The sequence below is a fragment of the Bufo gargarizans genome, chromosome 1, assembly GCF_014858855.1.
Source record: "Bufo gargarizans isolate SCDJY-AF-19 chromosome 1, ASM1485885v1, whole genome shotgun sequence".
Classification (NCBI taxonomy): domain Eukaryota; kingdom Metazoa; phylum Chordata; class Amphibia; order Anura; family Bufonidae; genus Bufo; species Bufo gargarizans.
This window is the reverse complement of record NC_058080.1, coordinates 67,990,320-68,017,855: the sequence shown is the minus strand read 5'-3', so window position 1 is coordinate 68,017,855 and position 27,536 is coordinate 67,990,320. Positions and strand designations below refer to the sequence as shown.

The following is a 27,536-nucleotide window of genomic DNA, read 5'->3' as shown; positions in this document are numbered from 1 at the left end:
AATTTGATTACACAGGGGGAAAAAAAGCAGACTGATGTTCTAGCCCTAAAAAGGCCTTTTTGGGGTGCTGTCCTTACAGCAGAGATCAGATGAGTCCTTCAGGACTGCAGTGGACACTGAATACACTGGCCTAGCTATCGATTTCCCTATTAAATCAGCAGCAGCAGCAGCACTGTTCCTCCTCTCACTAAGAATGCAGCTTCCGAATGAATCTAAAATGGATGCTGTCCAGGAGGTGGGAGGGTCTGGGAGGGAGGGTCTGCTGCTGATTGGCTGGAATGTGTCTGCTGACTGTGAGGTACAGGGTCAAAGTTTATTCAATGATGATGTATAGGGGGCGGACCGAACATCGCATATGTTCGCCGGGAACTGTTCGCCGGCGAATAGTTCGGGACATCTCTAATCACAAGTCTGGATCTCCTTTACTGCTACCAAGTTCCTCAATTACTCCTACTAGCAACACTCAATTTATTGCAAATGAGCCAGGATCCAGGAGTCCAGCCGTACACAGGTAGGAGACACCGTTGACACTATACCTACTACTACACAGAGACATTATACCACTCTGGCATTCCTCACCTGGTACGTGAGTTGCAACACCTTAAAGGGCCCTGAGACTGTACCCTGCGCACGCTGCAATTGGCGTCACAAACAAAAAACATAGACTATTATAACCATATCCGGACCCACTCCAAATTTTGGCGTCCGCCTAACCGTACCACGGTCCTGCACATTGCATTTTAATATAATTTCCATGTTAGAAAGTATATTATAGTGCATTTGTTGTTCAATCACTTTTATTAAAGAAGTAATCACAAATAGGTAGGACATCATGTCAGTTGTGTGCGGTTCTGCTGCGATATAGAGGGACAAGCGTTATTGGAACAAATCATTTCTACTAGTGTGATATACCAGTCGTCCCCTCAAAAAAATGGATTGAAGCGGGGTGTTATATACCAATATACTTTCTTTATAGTGCATTTGGGTACTGTATAGTGCATTTGCGCATGCGCGTACACGAAAATTATATTGGCGATATTTCGCATTGAAAAAAATTATGAATGGAGATCGCAAATTCAAATAATACATCTGGTATGTCACTGTCCATGTTGTGGGACTATTTGTGCACTTCTAGTAATTATTTCGTGGCTGCAAATATGAGCTGAAGGTTTTTCAGGTTCTCCTGCTATTAAAATGAATGGGACCCGCCGAACATTTGATCGCGTTCGAGAACCATCCCGGCAGGTGTTTGTCCATCACTATTCAGGAGAAAGCAGCACCTAAAGCAGCCCTCCCCCTTCATTTTCTGCCCGAGTCTAGCTCGGGCAGAACAATTGACTACTTTTCCCACTGCCCGAGCTGGACTCGAGGAAAACAGTTAGGTGGTAATAGAAAGTTGACTGGAAGGAAAAAGTGTGGCGGAAAAAGGTGCACAAGCAACAGGGATAACCGCAGCCTTTCAAAGGATTGTCAAGAAAAGGCCATTCAAGGATTTGGGGGAGATTCACAAGGAGTGGAGAGCGGCTGGTGTCAACACAGACAGACGTATACAGGACATGGGCTACAACAGTCGCATTCCTTGTGTGAAGCCACTCATGACCCAGAGACAAAGTCAGATGCGTCTTACCTGGGCAAAGGAGAAAAAGGACTGGACTGGTGCTCTGTTCTCAGACGAAAGTACATTTTGTATTTCATTTGGAAATCAAGGTCCCAGAGTCTGGAGGAAAGGTGGAGAGGCACACAATCCACTGCTTGAGGTCCAGTGTGAAGTTTACAAGTCTTCCTTACTCTCAAAGGAACGTTTATTCAAAGGAACGGTATGTAGAAGGAAATTCAGTATACAAAGCAAGTACAAAACATACAAGATATAGCTGTGGGAGGCACTCGGTATCCAGGTTATATGTGTGGGGTTTGTGGAAATATTGAGGGGTTGGTGGTATATAATGATCACACCATAATTGTTGCTATTAAAAATGTTAATTTATTGGTAATTATAAAATTATTATTATATAATATATAAATAACTGAAAATGAAAAAACTGAAGACTATATAAAAATCTAAAAATATATAAAAAAGGGAGAAATAAGAATGTATTAGGACAAAGTTCGCATATTCAATGTTCCTTAAAATCCTTGATTTAACATTTGGGTCCAGTAGGGGGAGCTGTTGCAGCTACAGATGGTTACAGCTGAGGGTGATTGCAGCCGGGAAAGATCGATGTGCCAGATTCGCTGGAAGTGAAATGTAAGTACACATGTAGCAGGATCGACATATGAATAGCCTCTAAATTCGTAATTTTGTATCGATACGGGTTAGGTATGTCGATAGAATAAAATGGAATACGTTGCAAATATAAATATGCGTCTAAAAAAAGGGAGGAGCGTAGACAGGTGCTCGATGTAGAGGCACCCTATTAGTGTTACGTTACCCGTTCTGCTGCTGTGTTATTCACCGGCCTTGCTCTACCTGCCCGTGACGTGGCGTCCCACGTGGGCGGGAGCGGCGGCTTGGGGTTTGAAAAAAGCGCGGGTATCGATGAAAGTCCTCTGATTAATGCGAGTCCTTGAAAAGATCGGTAAGTGTCTTTTAATCGTATTTCCAAGTTCTGTTTTTGCGATCTGATGGGTGGCGATGCTGCAGGGCACCAGACGCTTTTCGAAGCACAATGCTTCTTTCTCAGTGGCCGCCTGCAGCAAAGTGGTTTGTCCTGACTTTTAAAGGGAGAGGTGCTTCACCCCGGGGTGGGGAAGGGGGGGGGGGGGTGTTTACCAATTAGTAAAAAATGAAGAGGAGCGACAGTAAAAGCATGGAGTGGATGCTGTTATTTATAAGACCTGAACTTTATCCCCATCTAGTGGTGGGATGTATAAATTACATCAAATAGGCCTGTTAACAGGGATTTTGCAGATACATACATACAAAATCATACATTACAACCTAGTGCTTTTGATAAGGTAAAAAGTGCTTTTAAGCAGTGCCCACACACACGTAGTGGGACGCTGCACATCCTAATCCCACCCATCTGTTGTACTTGCCGTAAAAATGCCTGTGCAACATTAAAATAGTTGCAAAAATACCCTTTGCAGCTGTTTTTCTGCCAGACGGGCTTTAATAAATGACCCCCACTGTCTTTCTTCCAGCAATCCTTTATTTTGATGCCGCACAGTCTTTATATTCTGTACTAATTTCTCTCTCAGGGGATGGTAACTTTTCTTCAGCATTCAAGGGTGGAGGCTTTTTGAGCCACCAGTCGGGCATGCTTGCAGAGATAGTCAATTACAGGTTGTATGAAGGTTACACCCTATAGAATATTTACTTATTGAGAAATATTTGCCCTGAGCACAAAGCCACGATCTTTATATAAGCAGAAGCCCGTCCCTTGTACTTCACTCTGCCTTTAGCAGCTGCCTGGAGAAGCCGAGAAGCTCAAATCCCATCCAAACATGAACAATCTGATAACCGCAATCTATCTAATCATCAATGTCTTTGGCCAATATGCCTGTACTGAGGGCAAAAAAGACACTTTATCCAAAGGGGATTTGAAGATTATGACGGAGAAGGAACTGTCTGGACTCATGAGGGTAAGATGATGCCTTACATACAGTAGAAGTATACAGCTATCACCCATTATCTATATTATACTATAGAAGATAATCGGGGATGTTTACTTATTGAGAAATATTTGCCCTGAGCACAAAGCCACGATCTGTATATAATCAGAAGCTCCGTCCCTTGTACTTCACTCTGCCTTTAGCAGCTGCCTGGAGAAGCCGAGAAGCTCAAATCCCATCCAAACATGAGAGAACCGGAAGCCGCAATCGAACAACTCGGCAATGTCTTTGCCAAATATTCCTCTACTGAGGGCAAAAAAAAACCTTTATATAAAGGGGAATTGAAGACTATGATGGAGAAGGAACTGCCTGGACTCATGAGGGTAAGATGATGCCTTACATACAGTAGAAGTATACAGCTATCACCCATTATCTATATTATACTATAGAAGAAAATAGGGAAAAGCAAAAATAGCAATTCCATAGTGACAGAATGTCTCCTGGCGGCTGCAGGATAGAAGGGCTGATGACCCAGGAAGGAACCCATCAACAGAATACAAATTGGAGTTTATAGCAGTCTATAAACTATGACTGGCGGAGCATTCTACAACCTCATGTATAGGGTTCAGTATTAGGGTCGTATTACCGTTTAAGCACTGTGCACGATCTATTATAAGTTACCTATAACCTGCTATATGCTGAAACTGTACCTCAGTGTCCAGCTGATGGAAACATAGTGCTTTCTATATATTTTTTTTGTAAATTTTTGAATTTTAAAGCCCCAGTTTGGAACCTTTTGCCATATAGCACTTTTCCTGTCACTTTTTGCATCCCTTAAAGGGATTATCCAAGGAATACTGTAAAAAATGAAAATCGTACATAATCTAGTACAACCTCTTTATGATAAAGCTAGAACCAGTCCTGAACCTCACGTGGATCCAGAGATCTCCTGCTGTGCGCGATTTGCTTTTTTCCCCTTTGCTGGAAGGAAATGCAACAGAGAAGCCGGTACGTTGTTGCAAAAACTGCATGATTTTTATGCATTTTTTGCCGCATCAAAAATGCAGCACCGCTGCCACGTATGGCAGCACCTTCATAGTGCTCCCAACCAACCGATGAAAAAGCAAATGTTCATTTGTCAGCTGATTTGCATCTTTCATAGGAATAAAAGATGCACAATTATCAGCAGCGCATCTCCCTGTGTAATCAGCCACCAATAATCATTGGAAATTATGGGAAAAGAACAGTTGCGTTGTAATTAGAGTTGAGCGAACACCTGGATGTTCGGGTTCGAGAAGTTCGGCCGAACTTCCCGGAAATGTTCGGGTTCGGGATCCGAACCCGATCCGAACTTCGTCCCGAACCCGAACCCCATTGAAGTCAATGGGGACCCGAACTTTTCGGCACTAAAACGGCTGTAAAACAGCCCAGGAAAGGGCTAGAGGGCTGCAAAAGGCAGCAACATGTAGGTAAATCCCCTACAAACAAATGTGGATAGGGAAATGAATTAAAATAAAAATTAAATAAATAAAAATTAACCAAAATCAATTGGCGAGAGGTCCCATAGCAGAGAATCTGGCTTCCCGTCACCCACCACTGGAACAGTCCATTCTCAGATATTTAGGCCCCGGAACCCAGGCAGAGGAGAGAGGTCCCGTAACAGAGAATCTGGCTTCATGTCAGCAGAGAATTAGTCTGCATGTCATAGCAGAGAATGAGGCTTCATGTCAGCCACCACTGCAACAGTCCATTGGCATATATTTAGGCCCAGCACACAGGCAGAGGAGAGAGGTCCCGTAACAGACAATCTGGCTTCATGTCAGCAGAGAATCAGTCTGCATGTCATAGCAGAGAATCAGGCTTCACGTCGCCCAACATTGGAACAGTCCATTGGCATATATATCTAGGCCCCGGCACCCAGACAGAGGAGAGGTTCATTCAACTTTGTGTAGCCTCGCAATATAATGGTAAAATGAAAATAAAAATAGGATTGAATGAGGAAGTGCCCTCATTCAATAATATATGGTTAAGGGGAGGTAGTTAATGTCTAATCTGGACAAGGGACGGACAGATCCTGTGGGATCCATGCCTGGTTCATTTTTATGAACGTCAGCTTGTCCACATTGGCTGTAGACAGGCGGCTGCGTTTGTCTGTAATGACGCCCCCTGCCGTGCTGAATACACGTTCAGACAAAACGCTGGCCGCCGGGCAGGCCAGCACCTCCAAGGCATAAAAGGCTAGCTCTGGCCACGTGGACAATTTAGAGACCCAGAAGTTGAATGGGGCCGAACCATCAGTCAGTACGTGGAGGGGTGTGCACATGTACTGTTCCACCATGTTAGTGAAATGTTGCCTCCTGCTAACACGTTGCGTATCAGGTGGTGGTGCAGTTAGCTGTGGCGTGTTGACAAAAGTTTTCCACATCTCTGCCATGCTAACCCTGCCCTCAAAGGAGCTGGCATTGACACAGCTGCCTTGGCGACCTCTTGCTCCTCCTCTGCCTTGGCCTTGGGCTTCCACTTGTTCCCCTGTGACATTTGGGAATGCTCTCAGTAGCGCGTCTACCAACGTGCGCTTGTACTCGCGCATCTTCCTATCACGCTCCAGTGCAGGAAGTAAGGTGGGCACATTGTCTTTGTAGCGTGGATCCAGCAGGGTGGCAACCCAGTAGTCCGCACAGGTTAAAATGTGGGCAACTCTGCTGTCGTTGCGCAGGCACTGCAGCATGTAGTCGCTCATGTGTGCCAGGCTGCCCAGGGGTAAGGACAAGCTGTCCTCTGTGGGAGGCGTATCATCATCGTCCTGCCTTTCCCCCCAGCCACGCACCAGTGATGGACCCGAGCTGCGTTGGGTGCCACCCCGCTGTGACCATGCTTCATCCTCATCCTCCTCCTCCTCATCCTCGTCCTCCTCGTCCTCCAGTAGTGGGCCCTGTCTGGCCACATTTGTACCTGGCCTCTGCTGTTGCCAAAAACCTCCTTCTGAGTCACTTCGAAGAGACTGGCCTGAAAGTGCTAAAAATGACCCCTCTTCCTCCTCCTCCTCCTCCTCCTCCTCCTGGGCCACCTCCTCTTGCATCATCGCCCTAAGTGTTTTCTTAAGGAGACATAGAAGTGGTATTGTAACGCTGATAACGGCGTCATCGCCACTGGCCATGTTGGTGGAGTACTCGAAACAGCGCAACAGGGCACACAGGTCTCGCATGGAGGCCCAGTCATTGGTGGTGAAGTGGTGCTGTTCTGTAGTGCGACTGACCCGTGCGTGCTGCAGCTGAAACTCCACTATGGCCTGCTGCTGCTCGCACAGTCTGTCCAGCATGTGCAAGGTGGAGTTCCACCTGGTGGGCACGTCGCATATGAGGCGGTGAGCGGGAAGGCCGAAGTTACGCTGTAGCGCAGACAGGCGAGCAGCAGCAGGATGTGAACGCCGGAAGCGCGAACAGACGGCCCGCACTTTATGCAGCAGCTCTGACATGTCGGGGTAGTTGTGTATGAACTTCTGCACCACCAAATTCAGCACATGCGCCAAGCAAGGGATGTGCGTCAAATTGGCTAGTCCCAGAGCTGCAACGAGATTTCGCCCATTATTACACACACCACCAGGCCGGGCTTGAGGCTCACCGGCAGCAACCACTCGTCGGTCTGTTGTTCTATACCCCGCCACAACTCCTGTGCGGTGTGGGGCCTGTCCCCCAAACATATGAGTTTCAGAATGGCCTGCTGACGTTTACCCCGGGCTGTGCTGAAGTTGGTGGTGAAGGTGTGTGGCTGACTGGATGAGCAGGTGGAAGAAGAGGAGGAGGAAGCCGAGGAGGAGGAGGTGGCAACAGGAGGCAAAGAATGTTGCCCTGCGATCCTTGGCGGCGGAAGGACGTGCGCCAAACAGCTCTCCGCCTGGGGCCCAGCTGCCACTACATTTACCCAGTGTGCAGTTAGGGAGATATAGCGTCCCTGGCCGTGCTTACTGGTCCACGTATCTGTGGTTAGGTGGACCTTGCTACAGATGGCGTTGCGCAGTGCACACTTGATTTTATCGGATACTTGGTTGTGCAGGGAAGGCACGGCTCTCTTGGAGAAGTAGTGGCGGCTGGGAACAACATACTGTGGGACAGCAAGCGACATGAGCTGTTTGAAGCTGTCTGTGTCCACCAGCCTAAATGACAGCATTTCATAGGCCAGTAGTTTATGCTAGCAATAAAATGCTGGCATTCAGGGCCAGGGATCGAGGGTGGCTAGGTGGGAATTTACGCTTTCTCTTAAATGTTTGTGAGATGGAGAGCTGAATGCTGCCGTGTGACATGGTTGAGACGCTTGGTGACGGAGGTGGTGGTGGTGGTGTTGGTGGTACATCCCCTGTTTGCTGGGCGGCAGGTGCCAACGTTCCTCCAGAGGCGGAGGAAGAGGCCGAGGCGGCAGCAGCAGAAGAGGCCGAGGCGGCAGCAGCAGAAGAGGTAGCAGGGGGAGCCTGAGTGACTTCCTTGGTTTTAAGGTGTTTACTCCACTGCAGTTCATGCTTTGCATGCAGGTGCCTGGTCATGCAGGTTGTGCTCAGGTTCAGAACGTTAATGCCTCGCTTCAGGCTCTGATGGCACAGCGTGCAAACCACTCGGGTCTTGTCGTCAGCACATTGTTTGAAGAAGTGCCATGCCAGGGAACTCCTTGAAGCTGCCTTTGGGGTGCTCGGTCCCAGATGGCGGCAGTCAGTAGCAGGCGGAGTCTCTTGGCGGCGGGTGTTCTGCTTTTGCCCACTGCTCCCTCTTTTGCTACGCTGTTGGCTCGGTCTCACCACTGCCTCTTCCTCCGAACTGTGAAAGTCAATGGCACGACCTTCATTCCATGTGGGGTCTAGGACCTCATCGTCCCCTGCATCGTCTTCCACCCAGTCTTGATCCCTGACCTCCTGTTCAGTCTGCACACTGCAGAAAGACGCAGCAGTTGGCACCTGTGTTTCGTCATCATCAGAGACATGCTGAGGTGGTATTTCCATGTCCTCATCATCAGGAAACATAAGTGGTTGTGCGTCAGTGCATTCTATGTCTTTCACCGCTGGGGAAGGGCTAGGTGGATGCCCTTGGGAAACCCTGCCAGCGGAGTCTTCAAACAGCATAAGAGACTGCTGCATAACTTGAGGCTGAGACAGTTTCCCTGGTATGCATGGGGGTGATGTGACAGACTGATGGGGTTGGTTTTCAGGCGCCATCTGTGCGCTTTGTGCAGAAGACTGGGTGGGAGATAATGTGAACGTGCTGGATCCACTGTCGGCCACCCAATTGACTAATGCCTGTACTTGCTCAGGCCTTACCATCCTTAGAACGGCATTGGGCCCCACCATATATCGCTGTAAATTCTGGCGGCTACTGGGACCTGAGGTAGTTGGTACACTAGGACGTGTGGATGTGGCAGAACGGCCACGTCCTCTCCCAGCACCAGAGGGTCCACTAACACCACCACGACCATGTCCACGTCCGCGTCCCTTACTAGAAGTTTTCCTCATTGTTATGGTTCACCACAACAACAAAAATATTATTTGGCCCAATGTATTGTATTCAAATTCAGCGGGATATAAATTTGAGGCCTAGTATTTAGGCGCTGGGTGACCGGTATGGATTTACTGACAGAATTAGACTTGGAAATGCACAGTAGCGTGTGTGTGAAGTTATTCTGAATGACCCTATGTGCACCTTCAATATGATCTACCCTTTTAGGGATAGATTTCAAATAGCTCTGATACAGCAGAAACCACTAAATTTTTAAATTGCTAAATTGGGAATTGTTTTTCAACCCAGAACAAAAAATGTGCTTTGACGGACACTAAATAACTTTCCCAGCCACAACAGGACAGCGGTAACGAGAGATTTAGCAGGATATAAATTTGAGGCCTAGTATTTAGGCGCTGGGTGACAGGTATGGGTTTAGTGACAGAATTAGACTTGGAAATGCACAGTAGCGGGTGTGTGAAGTTATTCTGAATGACCCTATGTGCACCTTCAATATGATCTACCCTTTTAGGGATAGATTTCAAATAGCTCTGATACAGCAGAAACCACTAAATTATGAAATTGCTAAATTGGGAATTGTATTTCAACCCAGAACAAAAAATGTGCTTTGACGGACACTAAATAACTTTCCCAGCCACAACAGGACAGCGGTAACGAGAGATTTAGCGGGATATAAATTTGAGGCCTAGTATTTAGGCGCTGGGTGACAGGTATGGGTTTAGTGACAGAATTAGACTTGGAAATGCACAGTAGCGGGTGTGTGAAGTTATTCTGAATGACCCTATGTGCACCTTGAATATTATATACCCTTTTAGGGATAGATTTCAAATAGCTCTGATATAGCAGGAACCACTAAATTATGAAATTGCTAAATTGGGAATTGTACTTCAACCCAGAACAAAAAATGTGCTATGACGGACACTAAATAACTTTCCCAGCCACAACAGTACAGCGGTAACGAGAGATTTAGCGGGATATAAATTTGAGGCCTAGTATTTAGGCGCTGGGTGACCGGTATGGATTTAGCGACAGAATTAGACTTGGAAATGCACAGTAGCGTGTGTGTGAAGTTATTCTGAATGACCCTATGTGCACCTTGAATATTATATACCCTTTTAGGGATAGATTTCAAATAGCTCTGATATAGCAGGAACCACTAAATTATGAAATTGCTAAATTGGGAATTGTACTTCAACCCAGAACAAAAAATGTGCTTTGACGGACACTAAATAACTTTCCCAGCCACAACAGTACAGCGGTAACGAGAGATTTAGCGGGATATAAATTTGAGGCCTAGTATTTAGGCGCTGGGTGACCGGTATGGATTTAGCGACAGAATTAGACTTGGAAATGCACAGTAGCGTGTGTGTGAAGTTATTCTGAATGACCCTATGTGCACCTTGAATATTATATACCCTTTTAGGGATAGATTTCAAATAGCTCTGATATAGCAGGAACCACTAAATTATGAAATTGCTAAATTGGGAATTGTACTTCAACCCAGAACAAAAAATGTGCTTTGACGGACACTAAATAACTTTCCCAGCCACAACAGTACAGCGGTAACGAGAGATTTAGCGGGATATAAATTTGAGGCCTAGTATTTAGGCGCTGGGTGACCGGTATGGATTTAGCGACAGAATTAGACTTGGAAATGCACAGTAGCGTGTGTGTGAAGTTATTCTGAATGACCCTATGTGCACCTTGAATATTATATACCCTTTTAGGGATAGATTTCAAATAGCTCTGATATAGCAGGAACCACTAAATTATGAAATTGCTAAATTGGGAATTGTATTTCAACCCAGAACAAAAAATGTGCTTTGACGGACACTAAATAACTTTCCCAGCCACAACAGTACAGCGGTAACGAGAGATTTAGCGGGATATAAATTTGAGGCCTAGTATTTAGGCGCTGGGTGACCGGTATGGATTTAGTGACAGAATTAGACTTGGAAATGCACAGTAGCGTGTGTGTGAAGTAATTCTGAATGACCCTATGTGCACCTTGAATATTATATACCCTTTTAGGGATAGATTTCAAATAGCTCTGATATAGCAGAAACCACTAAATTATGAAATTGCTAAATTGGGAATTGTATTTCAACCCAGAACAAAAAATGTGCTTTGACGGACACTAAATAACTTTCCCAGCCACAACAGGACAGCGGTAACGAGAGATTTAGCGGGATATAAATTTGAGGCCTCGTATTTAGGCGCTGGGTGACCGGTATGGATTTAGTGACAGAATTAGACTTGGAAATGCACAGTAGCGTGTGTGTGAAGTTATTCTGAATGACCCTATGTGCACCTTGAATATTATATACCCTTTTAGGGATAGATTTCAAATAGCTCTGATATAGCAGAAACCACTAAATTATGAAATTGCTAAATTGGGAATTGTACTTCAACCCAGAACAAAAAATGTGCTTTGACGGACACTAAATAACTCTCCCAGCCACAACAGGACAGCGGTAACGAGAGATTTAGCGGGATATAAATTTGAGGCCTAGTATTTAGGCGCTGGGTGACAGGTATGGGTTTAGTGACAGAATTAGACTTGGAAATGCACAGTAGCGGGTGTGTGAAGTTATTCTGAATGACCCTATGTGCACCTTGAATATTATATACCCTTTTAGGGATAGATTTCAAATAGCTCTGATATAGCAGGAACCACTAAATTATGAAATTGCTAAATTGGGAATTGTACTTCAACCCAGAACAAAAAATGTGCTATGACGGACACTAAATAACTTTCCCAGCCACAACAGTACAGCGGTAACGAGAGATTTAGCGGGATATAAATTTGAGGCCTAGTATTTAGGCGCTGGGTGACCGGTATGGATTTAGCGACAGAATTAGACTTGGAAATGCACAGTAGCGTGTGTGTGAAGTTATTCTGAATGACCCTATGTGCACCTTGAATATTATATACCCTTTTAGGGATAGATTTCAAATAGCTCTGATATAGCAGGAACCACTAAATTATGAAATTGCTAAATTGGGAATTGTACTTCAACCCAGAACAAAAAATGTGCTTTGACGGACACTAAATAACTTTCCCAGCCACAACAGTACAGCGGTAACGAGAGATTTAGCGGGATATAAATTTGAGGCCTAGTATTTAGGCGCTGGGTGACCGGTATGGATTTAGCGACAGAATTAGACTTGGAAATGCACAGTAGCGTGTGTGTGAAGTTATTCTGAATGACCCTATGTGCACCTTGAATATTATATACCCTTTTAGGGATAGATTTCAAATAGCTCTGATATAGCAGGAACCACTAAATTATGAAATTGCTAAATTGGGAATTGTACTTCAACCCAGAACAAAAAATGTGCTTTGACGGACACAAAATAACTTTCCCAGCCACAACAGTACAGCGGTAACGAGAGATTTAGCGGGATATAAATTTGAGGCCTAGTATTTAGGCGCTGGGTGACCGGTATGGATTTAGCGACAGAATTAGACTTGGAAATGCACAGTAGCGTGTGTGTGAAGTTATTCTGAATGACCCTATGTGCACCTTGAATATTATATACCCTTTTAGGGATAGATTTCAAATAGCTCTGATATAGCAGGAACCACTAAATTATGAAATTGCTAAATTGGGAATTGTATTTCAACCCAGAACAAAAAATGTGCTTTGACGGACACTAAATAACTTTCCCAGCCACAACAGTACAGCGGTAACGAGAGATTTAGCGGGATATAAATTTGAGGCCTAGTATTTAGGCGCTGGGTGACCGGTATGGATTTAGTGACAGAATTAGACTTGGAAATGCACAGTAGCGTGTGTGTGAAGTAATTCTGAATGACCCTATGTGCACCTTGAATATTATATACCCTTTTAGGGATAGATTTCAAATAGCTCTGATATAGCAGAAACCACTAAATTATGAAATTGCTAAATTGGGAATTGTATTTCAACCCAGAACAAAAAATGTGCTTTGACGGACACTAAATAACTTTCCCAGCCACAACAGGACAGCGGTAACGAGAGATTTAGCGGGATATAAATTTGAGGCCTCGTATTTAGGCGCTGGGTGACCGGTATGGATTTAGTGACAGAATTAGACTTGGAAATGCACAGTAGCGTGTGTGTGAAGTTATTCTGAATGACCCTATGTGCACCTTGAATATTATATACCCTTTTAGGGATAGATTTCAAATAGCTCTGATATAGCAGAAACCACTAAATTATGAAATTGCTAAATTGGGAATTGTACTTCAACCCAGAACAAAAAATGTGCTTTGACGGACACTAAATAACTCTCCCAGCCACAACAGGACAGCGGTAACGAGAGATTTAGCGGGATATAAATTTGTGGCCTAGTATTTAGGCGCTGGGTGACCGGTATGGATTTAGTGACAGAATTAGACTGGGATATGGCCAAAAAATAACCACACTATTGCTGGTTAAATGCACTTGGTGACGGGCGCAGCTTGCCCCTGATGTAGTATATGGCCAAAAAATGAACAGACTATTGCTGGTTAAATGCACTTGGTGTCACAGCTTGACGAACCACACTACTGAGGGTTAAATGCACTTGGTGACGGGCGCAGCTTGCCCCTGATGTAGTATATGGCCAAAAAATGAACAGACTATTGCTGGTTAAATGCACTTGGTGACGGGCGCAGCTTGCCCCTGATTTAGTATATGGCCAAAAAATGAACAGACTATTGCTGGTTAAATGCACTTGGTGTGATAGCTTGACCAACCACACTACTGAGGGTTAAATGCACTTGGTGACGGGCGCAGCTTGCCCCTGATGTAGTATATGGCCAAAAAATGAACAGACTATTGCTGGTTAAATGCACTTGGTGACGGGCGCAGCTTGCCCCTGATTTAGTATATGGCCAAAAAATGAACAGACTATTGCTGGTTAAATGCACTTGGTGTGATAGCTTGACCAACCACACTACTGAGGGTTAAATGCACTTGGTGACGGGCGCAGCTTGCCCCTGATGTAGTATATGGCCAAAAAATGAACAGACTATTGCTGGTTAAATGCACTTGGTGTCACAGCTTGACGAACCACACTACTGAGGGTTAAATGCACTTGGTGACGGGCGCAGCTTGCCCCTGATGTAGTATATGGCCAAAAAATAAACAGACTATTGCTGGTTAAATGCACTTGGTGTGACAGCTTCACCCTGATGTAGGCTTTAGCCAAAAAACAACCACACCATTGAGGGTTAAATGCACTTGGTGACAGGCGCAGCTTGCCCCTGATTTAGTATATGGCCAAAAAATGAACAGACTATTGCTGGTTAAATGCACTTGGTGTGACAGCTTCACCCTGATGTAGGCTTTAGCCAAAAAACAACCACACCATTGAGGGTTAAATGCACTTGGTCGCAGCTTGGATGCACTTGGTCGCAGCACCGCACAAGACACAAAATGGCCGCCGATCACCCCAGAAAAAAGTGACTGACAAACGGTCTGGGCAGCCTAAAAACAGTGAGTGAGCATTTGAATTTCAGCAGCTCAATGATGCACAGCTGCAGATCGATCGATTAATCAAGTGAAGTCCTTTGGAGGAGTTAATCTGCCTAATCTCGCCCTACTGTCGCATCCGCAACCTCTCCCTACGCTAATCAGAGCAGAGTGACAGGCGGCGCTATGTGACTCCAGCTTAAATAGAGGCTGGGTCACATGGTGCTCTGGCCAATCACAGCCATGCCAATAGTAGGCATGGCTGTGACGGCCTCTTGGGGCAAGTAGTATGACGCTTGTTGATTGGCTGCTTTGCAGCCTTTCAAAAAGCGCCAAGAAAGCGTCACAAAAGCGCCAAGAAAGCGACGAACACCGAACCCGAACCCGGACTTTTACGAAAATGTCCGGGTTCGGGTCCGTGTCACGGACACCCCAAAATTCGGTACGAACCCGAACTATACAGTTCGAGTTCGCTCATCCCTAGTTGTAATCAGTCTTTTCAAACAAGTGCTGATCATAGATGCCAACTGTCCTGAATTTGGCAGAACTTGATATTTGATATTTAGAGACAGTCCTGGCAAATTCCCATAGTTCCGCGGATAAAAATGAGATTAACGAAACCTTTGCCCATAAGTGGGTGCTCCCAGGTGGGGCCGGTGTATTCCCGGGGGCGTGGCTTACATGTCCCGATATTACCAACAGAATAGTTGGTAAGTATGGCCGATTAATGTGTTTATAGCCGATTGGTGCTCGTCCTGTCTGGGCAGTCTAAGAGGACCCTCAGTGCCACCAGGCAGCAGCGCTAATCACTAAGCCTCAGAGCTTTCTACTAAACTAGAACAGTTCCCATAGAACAAGGAAACATTTCCCAAACCCCTTTCTTTTGTAAAGTTTTGATATGTTCACTTCTTGGTGATCTAATCCTGTTTTTAGTGGAAAAAACAGAGCAGAGAACAAGCTAGTCCAAGGCTACTGAGAACTGAGTCCTACAAAGGCAGCCTTTGTTTAGCAGCATTTCCTCAAATATATAGATCTCAACTTTGCTGTAGAATTTCAAAAAAATGTTTAGAATGGTATATATTTTTTAAAGAGGTTTACCAGGCTCCTGATATTGATGACCTATTCTCAGGATAAGTTAATAATATTTGATGGGTGGGGGTCTGACACCCTGCACCTCCACCAATCAGCTGTTGCCTGCAGCCTCAGGTGCTGGAACTAGCGCTTGAATGGAGCAGGAAGTAGGATGGCATCTCAGTCTCCAGACCTCAATATCATTGGGCCACTCTGGGGAGACCTCAAACGGGCAGTTCATGTAAGATAGCCCAAGAATTTAGGGGAACTGGAGGCTTTTTGCCAGGAAGAATGGGCAGCTTTACCATCTGAGAAGATAAAGAGCCTCATCCACAACTATCACAAAATACTTCAAGCTGCCATATATGTGAAAGGGGCAATACACGGTATTAAAGAGGCTGTCCGGTCCCAAAATCCAAATTCTTTTTATGAGCTCCTAATGCAGTACGCCGCCCTGCAGGGTGAGGCGAATAGTGAGGTCACAGGGATAGTTACTAACCAAGGGTGGTTGTAGTACTCAGACGTACAGCAGTGATGGAGAGGCTGGCACAGAGGACCTCTGGGGCACTCTCTGTGTATAGGGACCAGGCCTGATGGTAGATGAGGTGCCTTGGATGTTGCAGGTGTTTAATGTGCCGGTGGCAAGATCCCTTTAAATTTGTGACGCCAGTGCCGGTAACAGTGGCACACCGATTTATGATAGGAATAATTGAGGAACACGTTGTTGTGGTGAACTTCCTTTTACTGGAAACAGTTTACTATTTACAGTCTTTTGGCAAAGTTCCACATGTGAGCAGCAGTCACTAGCAGCCTTATACAAATGGCAGGTACAATGTTCTTGCAAGATACTCAAAGGGTTAAAACACTTACAAATCAGGCTGCACCTTTCCTCAGAAATCCTGTGCACTATTCCTGAGAACTCCTGTCTGTCTTGATCCCAAGTCCCGTATGCCCTAATTCTGGCTTTATCCTTGGATAGAGTAAACGTCCTCAGGTATATATATATATCCTTGCTTTAGGTACAGTCCTTCTGCCCTTCAGCCCTCAGGTTGGCTGGAAACACTTTGGCTCTGCTCTGGTGATGGGAACTTCAGGTTTCTCAGGAGGTAAACCCTTCTCCTGTTGGCAACTAGAAGCCTGGGCTGTCTAGCTGCATATCAGGAGGTGGCCCTTAGCTCCTCTCTGCTGAAGTGCTCACTCTCTTCTGGCTCTACACAGACTCCTGACTACACAACTCCCTTCCCTGCACAGGACCTGACTATTTATACTAGGGGTTCCCTAGCTCCCTCTACTGTCTAGGAGGAGAAACTACCCCTAACAGGCCTGACACACACATAACAGGGAAAATACACATAAATAACATAGCAATACACATTAAAATGGACTGTGAAATACAATGCCACTGTTCCACGGGAGGTGGAGAACAACGTGGCCCAATTGACCCTTGTGTAGTGCCCACATTTATCTAGTGGGACACTACACTAACACCCCTCACTATCCATACATATGCCCCCCCAATACCTGTTTTTCATGTCTGAACTTTCCTTTTTCTCTGGAAGACATCACATTATCCTGGCAGTTTACTTTCTCCCCTTCTTGTTTTGTTGAATACATAACTTTATTGATACACAAGCCTGGCTGCACTGCACAGAGATGAGGCACAGGCTGACCACGCCCCCCACACTGCTCACCCACTACAACTCCTGTGTCCATCTTTCTACACCCAGACAGTGGCGTACCGTCAATTTAGGCAGACCACGCACTGGTTATGGGGCCCATGAGGTTAGGGGGCCCGGCCAGGCTGCATGGATCTGCCCCCTTTCCAACCTGAATACAGGCTGCACAGTAGAGAGATAAATACTGGAATTGGCTAATTAGAATAAGGCGTTTGGGTCGGCACCCCCGGGCCCAGTGTCAATGAGGGGCACATTGATGCCCCAGTGCCATTACATATTTACATTTTCATTTGGCACTATGTGCTGCGCTGACAACAGCAGGCTGCGCTGGAGGGAGGGAGGGAGAGGAGAGTGAGCAGCCGCTTCCTCCAATCAGGTAGCAGCTCACTGCCTGATGTGCCCCCCCTCTGTGACGTCTTTGGTGGAAGTTTGCTCCCACAGCTAGCAGCCCTGTAGTTACTTTTCTCAGCAGTGATGTCCCACACGCTGACCCTCCTCCGGGTCCTCCTGCCCTTCTCTTTGCTTGTTTACCCCCAGCCCTGCCAGTCACTTCCTTCCCACTATTCCTAGGCTGGGTGAGAGGTCGGAAGGAAGCAGAAGCGCTCAGCATGATGGAGCAGAGCTGAGGGGAGAGCAGCTGACGGGAAGACGGGCTGTTTGCAGGGTGACTGCATTTCCCGCTGTTCGGGTCAGACAGGAGCCTCAGCTCCGCTGACTGTAGTGCTTATGTATTCTTTTTTTTTTTTTAATTATATTTATTTATCATTTTCTTCTTCTCATTAAAACAAGCAACAAGTAGAGGGTAGACATTACAGATATGCAGATATACACCGTCATCAATTACAAAGGTGCACCAAAACAATTTTTTCCCCCATCCAATTTTCTTTTGCTTCACAATAAATACCAGAACCAAAAAAGACCTTTTTCCCCAGCCTCCCCTCCACCCTTATGGTTGTCTTGGGAGTATCTTCAAGTCATTTTCTTTCCATAACCTCTCTCTTCAGGCACTTATATTCTCCCCTTCTTACTCCTTATTACCCACCCGTTTCACCTGGCTAATTTTCTCATATCTATGCACCCTTTCACATAGATTTTTCCACTCTACCATACTTGGCGGCCTTTCTTGGCTCTGCTGACTGTAGTGCTTATGTATTCTTTCATATGGGACCTGAGGCACGTGCTGGATGCTCCAGATAGACGACCTCTGAGGTAAAAGGATGGGACATGACTGAAATTGCTCAGCTCTGCTCCCTGTTAATAACAAAGGGAGACGTTGAGCTGTGAGACCGAGACCTAATGGTGTGGACCTGCACAAGATCTGTCCCAGGGGTCCCATTGACCAGTGTGGACAGTCCTGCTGCAGTAATTAACCCTGTAGGCTCTCCTCTGCTTTACACCTATCTAAAAATAAATAAAACTTAAAGGGTTAGGCTACTTTCACACTAGTGTTTTTCTTTTCCGGCATTGAGTTCCGTCCTAGGGGCTCCATACCGGAAAAGAACTGATCAGTTTTATCCTAATGCATTCTGAATGGAGAGCAATGTTCAGGACGGAGATAATACCGCAGCATGCTACGGTTTTATCGCCGGCCCAAAAAACTGAACACTTGCCTGAATGCCAGATCCGGCATTAAGTTACATTGAAATGTATAAGTGCCAGATCCGTCCTTCCGGTCTGCCCATGCGCAGACCGGTAAAAATGTAAAAAAAAAAACAGAAACGTATGACAAACGGACAGACGGATCCGTTCTTGCAATGCATTTGTGAGACGGATCCGCATCTGGATCGTCTACAAATGCTGTCCGTTTGCATGCAGATTTCCGGATCCGGCAGGCAGTTCCGGCGATGGAATTGCTTGTCGGATCACTCTGCCGCAAGTGTGAAAGTGCCCCAAGGCCGAGTTCATAGTTTTTGCTATCTGTTTCATGTGTACATACAGTGGCTTTCTTCATCATAGAGTTTGAAAAAAAAATGTATATGTTAACGTATACGTTTTTTCTACTGGACTCTGCAGGATAGAAAAGCGTTGGGTGCTGCACTTTTCCCTTTCCCCCCCCCCAACATATACGTAAAAACGAATGGCAAAAACGTGATGTGAACACAGCCTAACCTTTTATTTAACCCCTAATGTACCTCGCACCCTCACTAATCAGCTTTAATAATTGGACTTTTTATTGGGGGGTTGGGGGGGCGGCCCAATTCTGAGTTTTGCTATGGGGCCCGATGATTTCTATGTACGCCCCTGCTCCCAGACATGAATCTACTTCTCACCCAGTGTCTAAATCCAATTACTGACCGTCCACAGGCTCTGCCCTCACATGTGTATCTAATCCTATTCTGTGTGATACAGCCTGCTGAGCTGTGTATCTAATCCCATCACTGACCGTCCACAGGCTCTGCCCTCACATGTGTATCTAATCCTACCCTGTGTGATACAGCCTGCTGAGCTGTGTATCTAATCCCATCACTGACCGTCCACAGGCTCTGCACTCACATGTGTATCTAATCCTATCCTGTGTGATACAGCCTGCTGAGCTGTGTATCTAATCCCATCACTGACCGTCCACGGGCTCTGCACTCACATGTGTATCTAATCCTATTCTGTGTGATACAGCCTGCTGAGCTGTGTATCTAATCCCATCACTGACCGTCCACGGGCTCTGCACTCACATGTGTATCTAATCCTATTCTGTGTGATACAGCCTGCTGAGCTGTGTATCTAATCCCATCACTGACCGTCCACGGGCTCTGCACTCACATGTGTATCTAATCCTACCCTGTGTGATACAGCCTGCTGAGCTGTGTATCTAATCCCATCACTGACCGTCCACGGGCTCTGCCCTCACATGTGTATCTAATCCTACCCTGTGTGATACAGCCTGCTGAGCTGTGTATCTAATCCCATCACTGACCGTCCACAGGCTCTGCCCTCACATGTGTATCTAATCCTATCCTGTGTGATACAGCCTGCTGAGCTGTGTATCTAATCCCATCACTCACCGTCCACAGGCTCTTCCCTCACTATCTCCATGCGTCGCTAATCCTATCCTGTATGTGTGCCTGATACACATCCAGTTGTGTGTGATACTGCCTGCTGAAGTGTATATCTAATCCCATCGTCTATAATACAGTCCGCTAAACTGTGTATCTAATCTCATCTTGTACGATACTGCCTGCTGTGCGGTGTATCTAATCCCATTTTGTATGACACAGTGCTGAGTGGTGTATCTAATCCTATCTTGTATAATCCTGTCTGCTGAGCTGTGTATCTAAACTCTTATGCACACGACCGTATCCATTTTGCGATCCACATTTTTTGCAGTCCCATTGAGTTCTATGGATTTGGGGTCCTCATTTTGAAGACCAGAATAGGACATGTTCTGTCTTTACTGGAACTGACATACGGATGTAAAAAAACACACTGATGACGTCCCTGTGCTTTCTATATCCGTATGTCAGTTCTGCGAAAGATAGAACATGTCCTATTCTGGTCCTCATAATGCAGATCTAAAACCCATAGAACTCAATGGGACTGCAATAAAATGTGAATCGCACACGGACAGTAACCTTATATAGTGGATCCACAAGCCCTATCACTTAGACTCAGTGCCCATAACAGTGACATCCACAGTGCCCACAAAACAGTGACATCCACAGTGCCCCCATAACAGTGACATCCAGTGCCCCCATAACAGTGACATCCACAGTGCCCCCATAACAGTGACGTCCATAGTGCCCCCATAACAGTGCTATCCACAGTGCCCCCATAACAGTGACGTCCACAGTGTGCCATAAAAGTGAAATCCACAGTGCCCCTAGTGTCATCCAGTGCCCCCACTATGCCATGCAGTGCCCCTGTTTGCCATCCAGTTCCCCCGTTGTGTCATCCATTGCCCCATTGTACCATCCATTGCCCCCTCGTGCCACCCATTGCCCCCTGTTTGCAATCCAGTACCCCTTGTGCCATTCAGTGCCCTGTTTGCCATCCAGTGCCCCCGTTTGCCATCCGGTGTCCCCTTTTGCCATCCATTGCCCCCTTGTACAACCCTTTGCCCCTTGTGCCATCCAGTGCCCTCATTGTGCCATCCAGTGCCTCCTTGTTCGCCATCCAGTGCCCCTGTTTGTCATCCAATCTCCCTTTTGCCATCCATTGCTCCCCTTGTACCATCCATTGCCCCTGTTTGCAATCCAGTACCCCTTGTGCCATCCAGTACCCCTTGTGCCATCCAGTACCCCTTGTGCCATCCAGTACCCCTGTTTGCCATCCAGTGCCCCCCTTGTATCATCCAGTGCCCTCATTGTGCCATCCCGTGCCTCCTTGTTTTCCATCCAGTGCCCATTTGCCATCCAGTGCCCCTGTTTTTCATCCAGTGTCCCCTTTTGCCATCCATTGCCCCCCTTGTACCATCCATTGCCCCCTTGTGCAATCCAGTGCCTTCATTGTGCCATCCAGTGCCCCCTTGTTTGCCATCTAGTGCCTGTTTGCCATCCAGTGTCCCTGTTTGTCATCCAGTGTCCCCTTTTGCCCTCCATTGCCCCCCTTGTATCATCCAGTGCACTCATTATGCCATCCAGTGCCCCTTTTTTGCCATCCATTGCCCCCTGTTTGCAATCCAGTACCCCTTGTACCATCCAGTGCCCCTGTTTGCCACCCAGTGCCCCTGTTTTTCATGCATTGCCCCTTTGTGCCATCCATTGACCTCTGTGCCATCCAGTGCCCTCATTGTGCCATCCATTGCCTCCTTGTTTGCCATCCATTGCCCTCTTGTGCCACCCAGTGCCCCTGTTTGCCATCTAGTGCCCCCTGTTTGCCATCCAAAGTGCCCCCTGTGACATGCCCAGCATAGTGATCAGCCTCTGTGGCTGATCGCTATGCTGTCACTCCTGCACAGCGCTTACATTGCACTGTGCAGGAGTCAGTATAGGCTTCACATAGAAGCTTGTACGCCGGTGGCTGGTCCTGCACATGTGCACTAGCATTCAGCCTAGTGCGCTGTGAAGACTGTCAGTCGGCTCTTTCTTCAGCAGGAGGCGGTGATGTCACTCGTGACGATCCGTCTGCTGCCGAAGAAAGGAAGAGAAGAAAACAGACTTTGGCCGGAAGCACATAAAAGCCATCTGGAGGGACCACGTGACCGGGAGGCAGATCTCAAGAACGGCTGCACTCTGGAAGGTAAGTATGTGAGCAATAATCTTTCCTCCACAGGTTAGCTTGAAATACCAAAAGAAAAGGTTAAGCCCGGAGAACCACTTTAAGAACTGGGGTATGTAAACTATTGATCAGGGTCATTTGGGTAGTTTGTGTTGTGATTAGGATTTAAAAAGAGTAAACCCAGTTGCAGGGCTCCAGATGGCGACTAAAACGGTCGCCAATGCGCCTTATAATTTGCAGATGGCAACAAGACTTTTTAGTCTTGTCGCCATTTGCGACTGGACCGCTGCGCAGCCTAGTATCAGTTAAAGAACATGACACGTGCCACGTTCTCTTCACTAGGGTCCCTCCCTCCCCACTGTGACGCAGCCGCCACTGCCACCAATGGGGAGATAGCAGGGAGGAGGAGGGGAGGGGCTGTGACCACTGCGCCACCAATGAATGTAAAACATATTAATACAAGTATAGGCAGCGGTATCACTGACCCGGCCTCAATAACAGGGCATGCAATACGCGAGAATTAACCCTTCAGGTGCCACATCTGAGGGGCTAATTGCCGGGGATCGCATGCCCTGTTATTGAGTAGTGTTGAGCGCGAATATTCGAATTACGAATTTTTTTCTCGAATATCGCAATTTCGAGATTTCGCGAATATTTAGAATATCGTTCTATATATTCGCGAATTCGAATATTCGTATTTTTTTTTTTTTATTATAATATTTTTTTTCTTTCCCACTTCTCTAAAGTTGTTCTTACCTGTCCTTTGGATTCCTGGCTTCCTGGCTGCTCCAGTCAGTGGCGTTTTCAACTTACTGCTATATTCCATATTAGCTAAATTACAATCTAATCTATATGTGTATTTTACGAAATTTCGCAAGTTGCGATGCGAGTAATATAACACGAAATAATCGCATGAAGATTTCAATTTAGCACTGCTATATTCCATATTCTAGCCTAATATGGAATATAGCTGTGCTAAGTTAGCACTGCTGTATTCCATACTAGGCTAGAATATGGAATATAGCAGTGCTAAGTTGAAATCTTCATGCGATTATTTCGTGTTATATTACTCGCATCGCAACTTGCGAAATTTGCAAATGTTCTTAATATTGCTCTAACTTCGTCTTTTAGAATATTACGAATATTCTAAAAGACGAAGTTAGAGCAATATTACGAAATTTCGTAAAATACACATATAGATTGTAATTTAGCTTATATAGTGCTATAATCCCTTTTTTTTCCTCTAATTTTTTTTGCCTCTTCTGAACTTAAGTTTTGTAAAATATGTACACTGTTAAAAAATATTACTATAGCAGTATATTAGCTTAAATACAATCTATGTGTATTTTACGAAATTTCGTAATATTGCTCTAACTTCGTCTTTTAGAAATTTCGTAATATTGCTCTAACTTCGTCTTTTAGAATATTCGTAATATTCTAAAAGACGAAGTTAGAGCAATATTAAGAACATTTGCAAAAGCCGAAATTGCGATGCGAGTAATATAATACGAAATAATCGCATGAAGATTTCAACTTAGCACTGCTATATTCCATATTCTAGCCTAGTATGGAATATAGCAGTGCTAACTTAGCACAGCTATATTCCATATTAGGCTAGAATATGGAATATAGCAGTGCTAAGTTGAAATCTTCATGCGATTATTTCGTATTATATTACTCGCATCGCAATTTCGGCTTTTGCAAATGTTCTTAATATTGCTCTAACTTCGTCTTTTAGAATATTACGAATATTCTAAAAGACGAAGTTAGAGCAATATTACGAAATTTCGTAAAATACACATAGATTGTATTTAAGCTAATATACTGCTATAGTATTATTTTTTAATAGTGTACATAATTTACAAAACTTAAGTTCAGAAGAGGCAAAAAAAAAATTAGAGGCAAAAAAAGGGATTATAGCAGTATATTAGCTAAATTACAATCTATATGTGTATTTTACGAAATTTCGTAATATTGCTCTAACTTCGTCTTTTAGAATATTCGTAATATTCTAAGAGACGAAGTTAGAGCAAATCACGAAATTTCGTAAAATACACATATTAGCCTAGCCATAGTCAATTAGCATAGGAACGTTGCCTTATACTATCAAGATAAATAATCGCAATACGCGAAAAAAAATTCGTATATTATTCGCGATAATTGGAATAATTACGAATATTCGATTTCGACGAATATAACACGAATATTCATTCGAATATTCGCGAAATATCGCGAAATCGAATATGGCACCTCCCGCTCATCACTATTATTGAGGCCGGGTCTGTGATACCGCTGCCGACACTTGTATAAATGAGTTAAAGAGGACCTTTCATGGGTCTAAAAAATATGAAGTAAATAGCAGGTTATATAGACCGGTGCCCAGGGATCTAAGTGCAGTTACTATTATTCCTGGGCGCTGCTCCGTTCGCCCGCTCTGGCCCCCGGTATTTTCAACATTCAGAGTAAGTAGGAGGAGACGCCAGTGTCTCTCCTTCTCCCTGACAGCAGCGCTGTCCAATCACAGCTCAGAGCCATTTTATTTTTTATCTCCTCTGAGCTCTGCGCTGCGATTGGACAGCGCTGCTGTCAGGGAGAATGAGAGACACTGGCGTCCCCTCCTACTTACTCTGAATGTTGAAAATACTGGGGGCCACAGCGGGCAAACGGAGGGGCACCCAGGAATAATAGTAACTGCACTTAGATCCCTGGGAGTTCATATTTTTTTTTGACCCACGAAAGGTCCTCTTTAATTACATTCATTTGTGGCACAGTGCGCCCCCCCTCTAGTATTAGTATCATTAGTGGGGTGGTGCAGTGCGCCCTCCCGCCCCCCCATTATTAGTATCATTGGTGGCGCAGTGGCCACAAGGTTATATGGTGGCCAAAGGGTGCCCTCCCCTCCTTGGTGGCAGTGGCAGATTACACTGTTGGGGCTCCAATCGGTTACCATGGCAGCCAGGACGCTACTGAAGCCCTGGCTGCAATGGTAATCTCCCTGCTGCTGTATGTACTATGTACAGGGCAGCAGGGAGAGTGTGAAGTCCTAGTCACCCTAATACAGATCTATCGGGGTGAATAGGACAAGGGATGAAAAGATCCAGGATATAGCCCCTAAGGGGGAAAAAGTTATTAAATAAAAAGTAAAAAAAAACACCAAAATACTAAAAGTTTAAATTGCCCCCTTTCCCAATTTTACACATAAAATTCGCAAACAATAAAAAATAAACATATTACATATCACTACATCCGAAAAAGTGTGAGCTATTAAAATATAAAAAAATATTTCCGCCTACTGGAGGCTGTAACAGAAAAAAAATCTAAACCGCCCAATTCGCAGTTTTTAGTCACCTTGTCCCCCAAAAGATGTCACTGTATGTGAGAGGTATGTGGTGCTGTATTCTCCTATATGTAGTGCTGGCTCACTACTGTGACCTGCGTCTCATCTTCTCCGTCAAGTCCTTTTTTAATTCTATGCATTTAAAAAAAAAAATTTTTGTCTGGAGCACTGAGTGGTTGGCCAATAAATGTTTTCAGCCAACCACTAATTTATGAGGGAAAGAAATGTTTTTGTGTTATTATTCATATTCTCTGAACAATGGTTAAGAAATCATAAATTCTGCAAGGGTATGTAAACTTATGAGCACAGCTGTATGGCTATCTTTGGAGTTTACTGCTGGTGGCATGTAGCGTAAGGGGAATTTTCTAAATTTCCTGTCTTCTCATTTTGGGGTCTTTGTTATGTAAATCTCCATGTTTATCGGCTCCTTCTTGGCTATTTCAATTGTACAAAGAACCGAGGAGCTTCTCTGATTCTAATTCATTTTCTATATTTTTTGTTCTAGAATGCGAAAGGTAAAGACGAGTGTGGCCAGCTTCTAAAGGAACTGGATGAAAATAGAGACAATGAAGTGGATTTTGATAAATTTCTAAGATTTGTTTCTGCCCTCTTCTGTATGGGGCATGAATGATTTCAACATATGTCTAAAAAATAATTATTTAAATCTGCCTTTGACTAATAAAGTTTGTATATTCTATTTGTTTCTTTTTTTAGCATTGTTATGAACAGGTTTATATGGACATATATGATACATGATGGTTTAGAATGGGTGTGGATTAAAGTGTATCTGTCACCATGGTCAACTCTACTAAACCTAGAACTGACTATAATTATTTATATGCAAATGAGATGCTTGGGGCACTGAGGGGTTGGCCTAGCCCCTCGGAGGACCATTTCTAATTCTGCCTCTCCCCATTGCCACACTCTCCCAGTAAGATTAAGAGGGCCAGTCACGCTCATTAGTTTAGTGCCTGGCTTCAAAATCTTGTGCATCCGCTGAGGGCAATACTGCCGGCGCTTACACAGTAAAAATCTCAGAGCAGTTCCATTCTCAGAGTGGTCCCACTAGTAAGATTTCGGGACCAAGCTTCAGAGCAGTGAAGCTGCTTGGCCTTGTAAATCTCACTGGGAGAGGGGGTGAAAAAGGGGAGAGGCAGAGGTGAAGTGGTGCTCCGAGGGCCTCATTTGCAGATGAATAAAAATAATAATTTCCCTGCAGTGGTAATACCAATTGCAACAAGATATGGCTCATTGTAGTCACCATGATCAACCATACCAGGAAGTAAGCTGTTTATAAGGTTGATCACTTTAAAGGAGTTTTCTGGTCCTTTTACACACAAACCCTGCAACCCAACCAATCATCTATTTGTCATTCACCAGTCAGCACCGTTCACAGTGGGTAGTGGATGGAGCTATTTATTTAGCTATTGAATTGAATGGGATCAGCGCTGCATTAACCATCCCACAATGGACAGAGCTGCTGTTCTGGAGCTGGACCTACAGTACTGCAGAACCGCTGATCGGCTGGGATTCGGAGTGTCAGACCACCACCAATCAGATATTGATGGCCTATCCTGATAATAATCAATATTCCTGAAGGCCAAGGATAATTGAGTGGTTAACATTAAGTTATATAATTATGTGGTTTAAAATGGTGAAGCGGTTAATGTGGGCCCAGGGCAAATTAGCTTATCAATGCATTTCATCTAAATAGTCCCAAAATTCTTTATATCCAAGCTGTGTTCCTGATACAAAGCTACAAAGGCATTGCTTACCTCCAGACAACCAGTTCAATCAGGACTTGACAAAT

The 27,536-nt window shown here is 45.1% G+C and overlaps 1 protein-coding gene across 2 annotated transcripts; it reads left to right on the top strand.

The window, feature by feature from the left end:
- The first annotated feature begins 3,372 nt into the window (after positions 1–3,372).
- Positions 3,373–26,400, top strand: LOC122928527 (protein S100-P-like). 2 transcript variants are annotated; one of them, XM_044281578.1, is made up of 3 exons: positions 3,373–3,582; positions 3,759–3,935; positions 26,232–26,400. In XM_044281578.1, exons 1-3 carry the CDS (start codon positions 3,445–3,447, stop codon positions 26,355–26,357), a joined length of 441 nt encoding a protein of 146 aa, XP_044137513.1. In that variant the 5' UTR covers positions 3,373–3,444; the 3' UTR covers positions 26,358–26,400. The 2 variants fall into 2 exon arrangements, with proteins under 2 accessions (XP_044137513.1, XP_044137428.1); XM_044281493.1 differs by having other exon boundaries at positions 3,756–3,935.
- Positions 26,401–27,536: the final 1,136 nt, after the last annotated feature.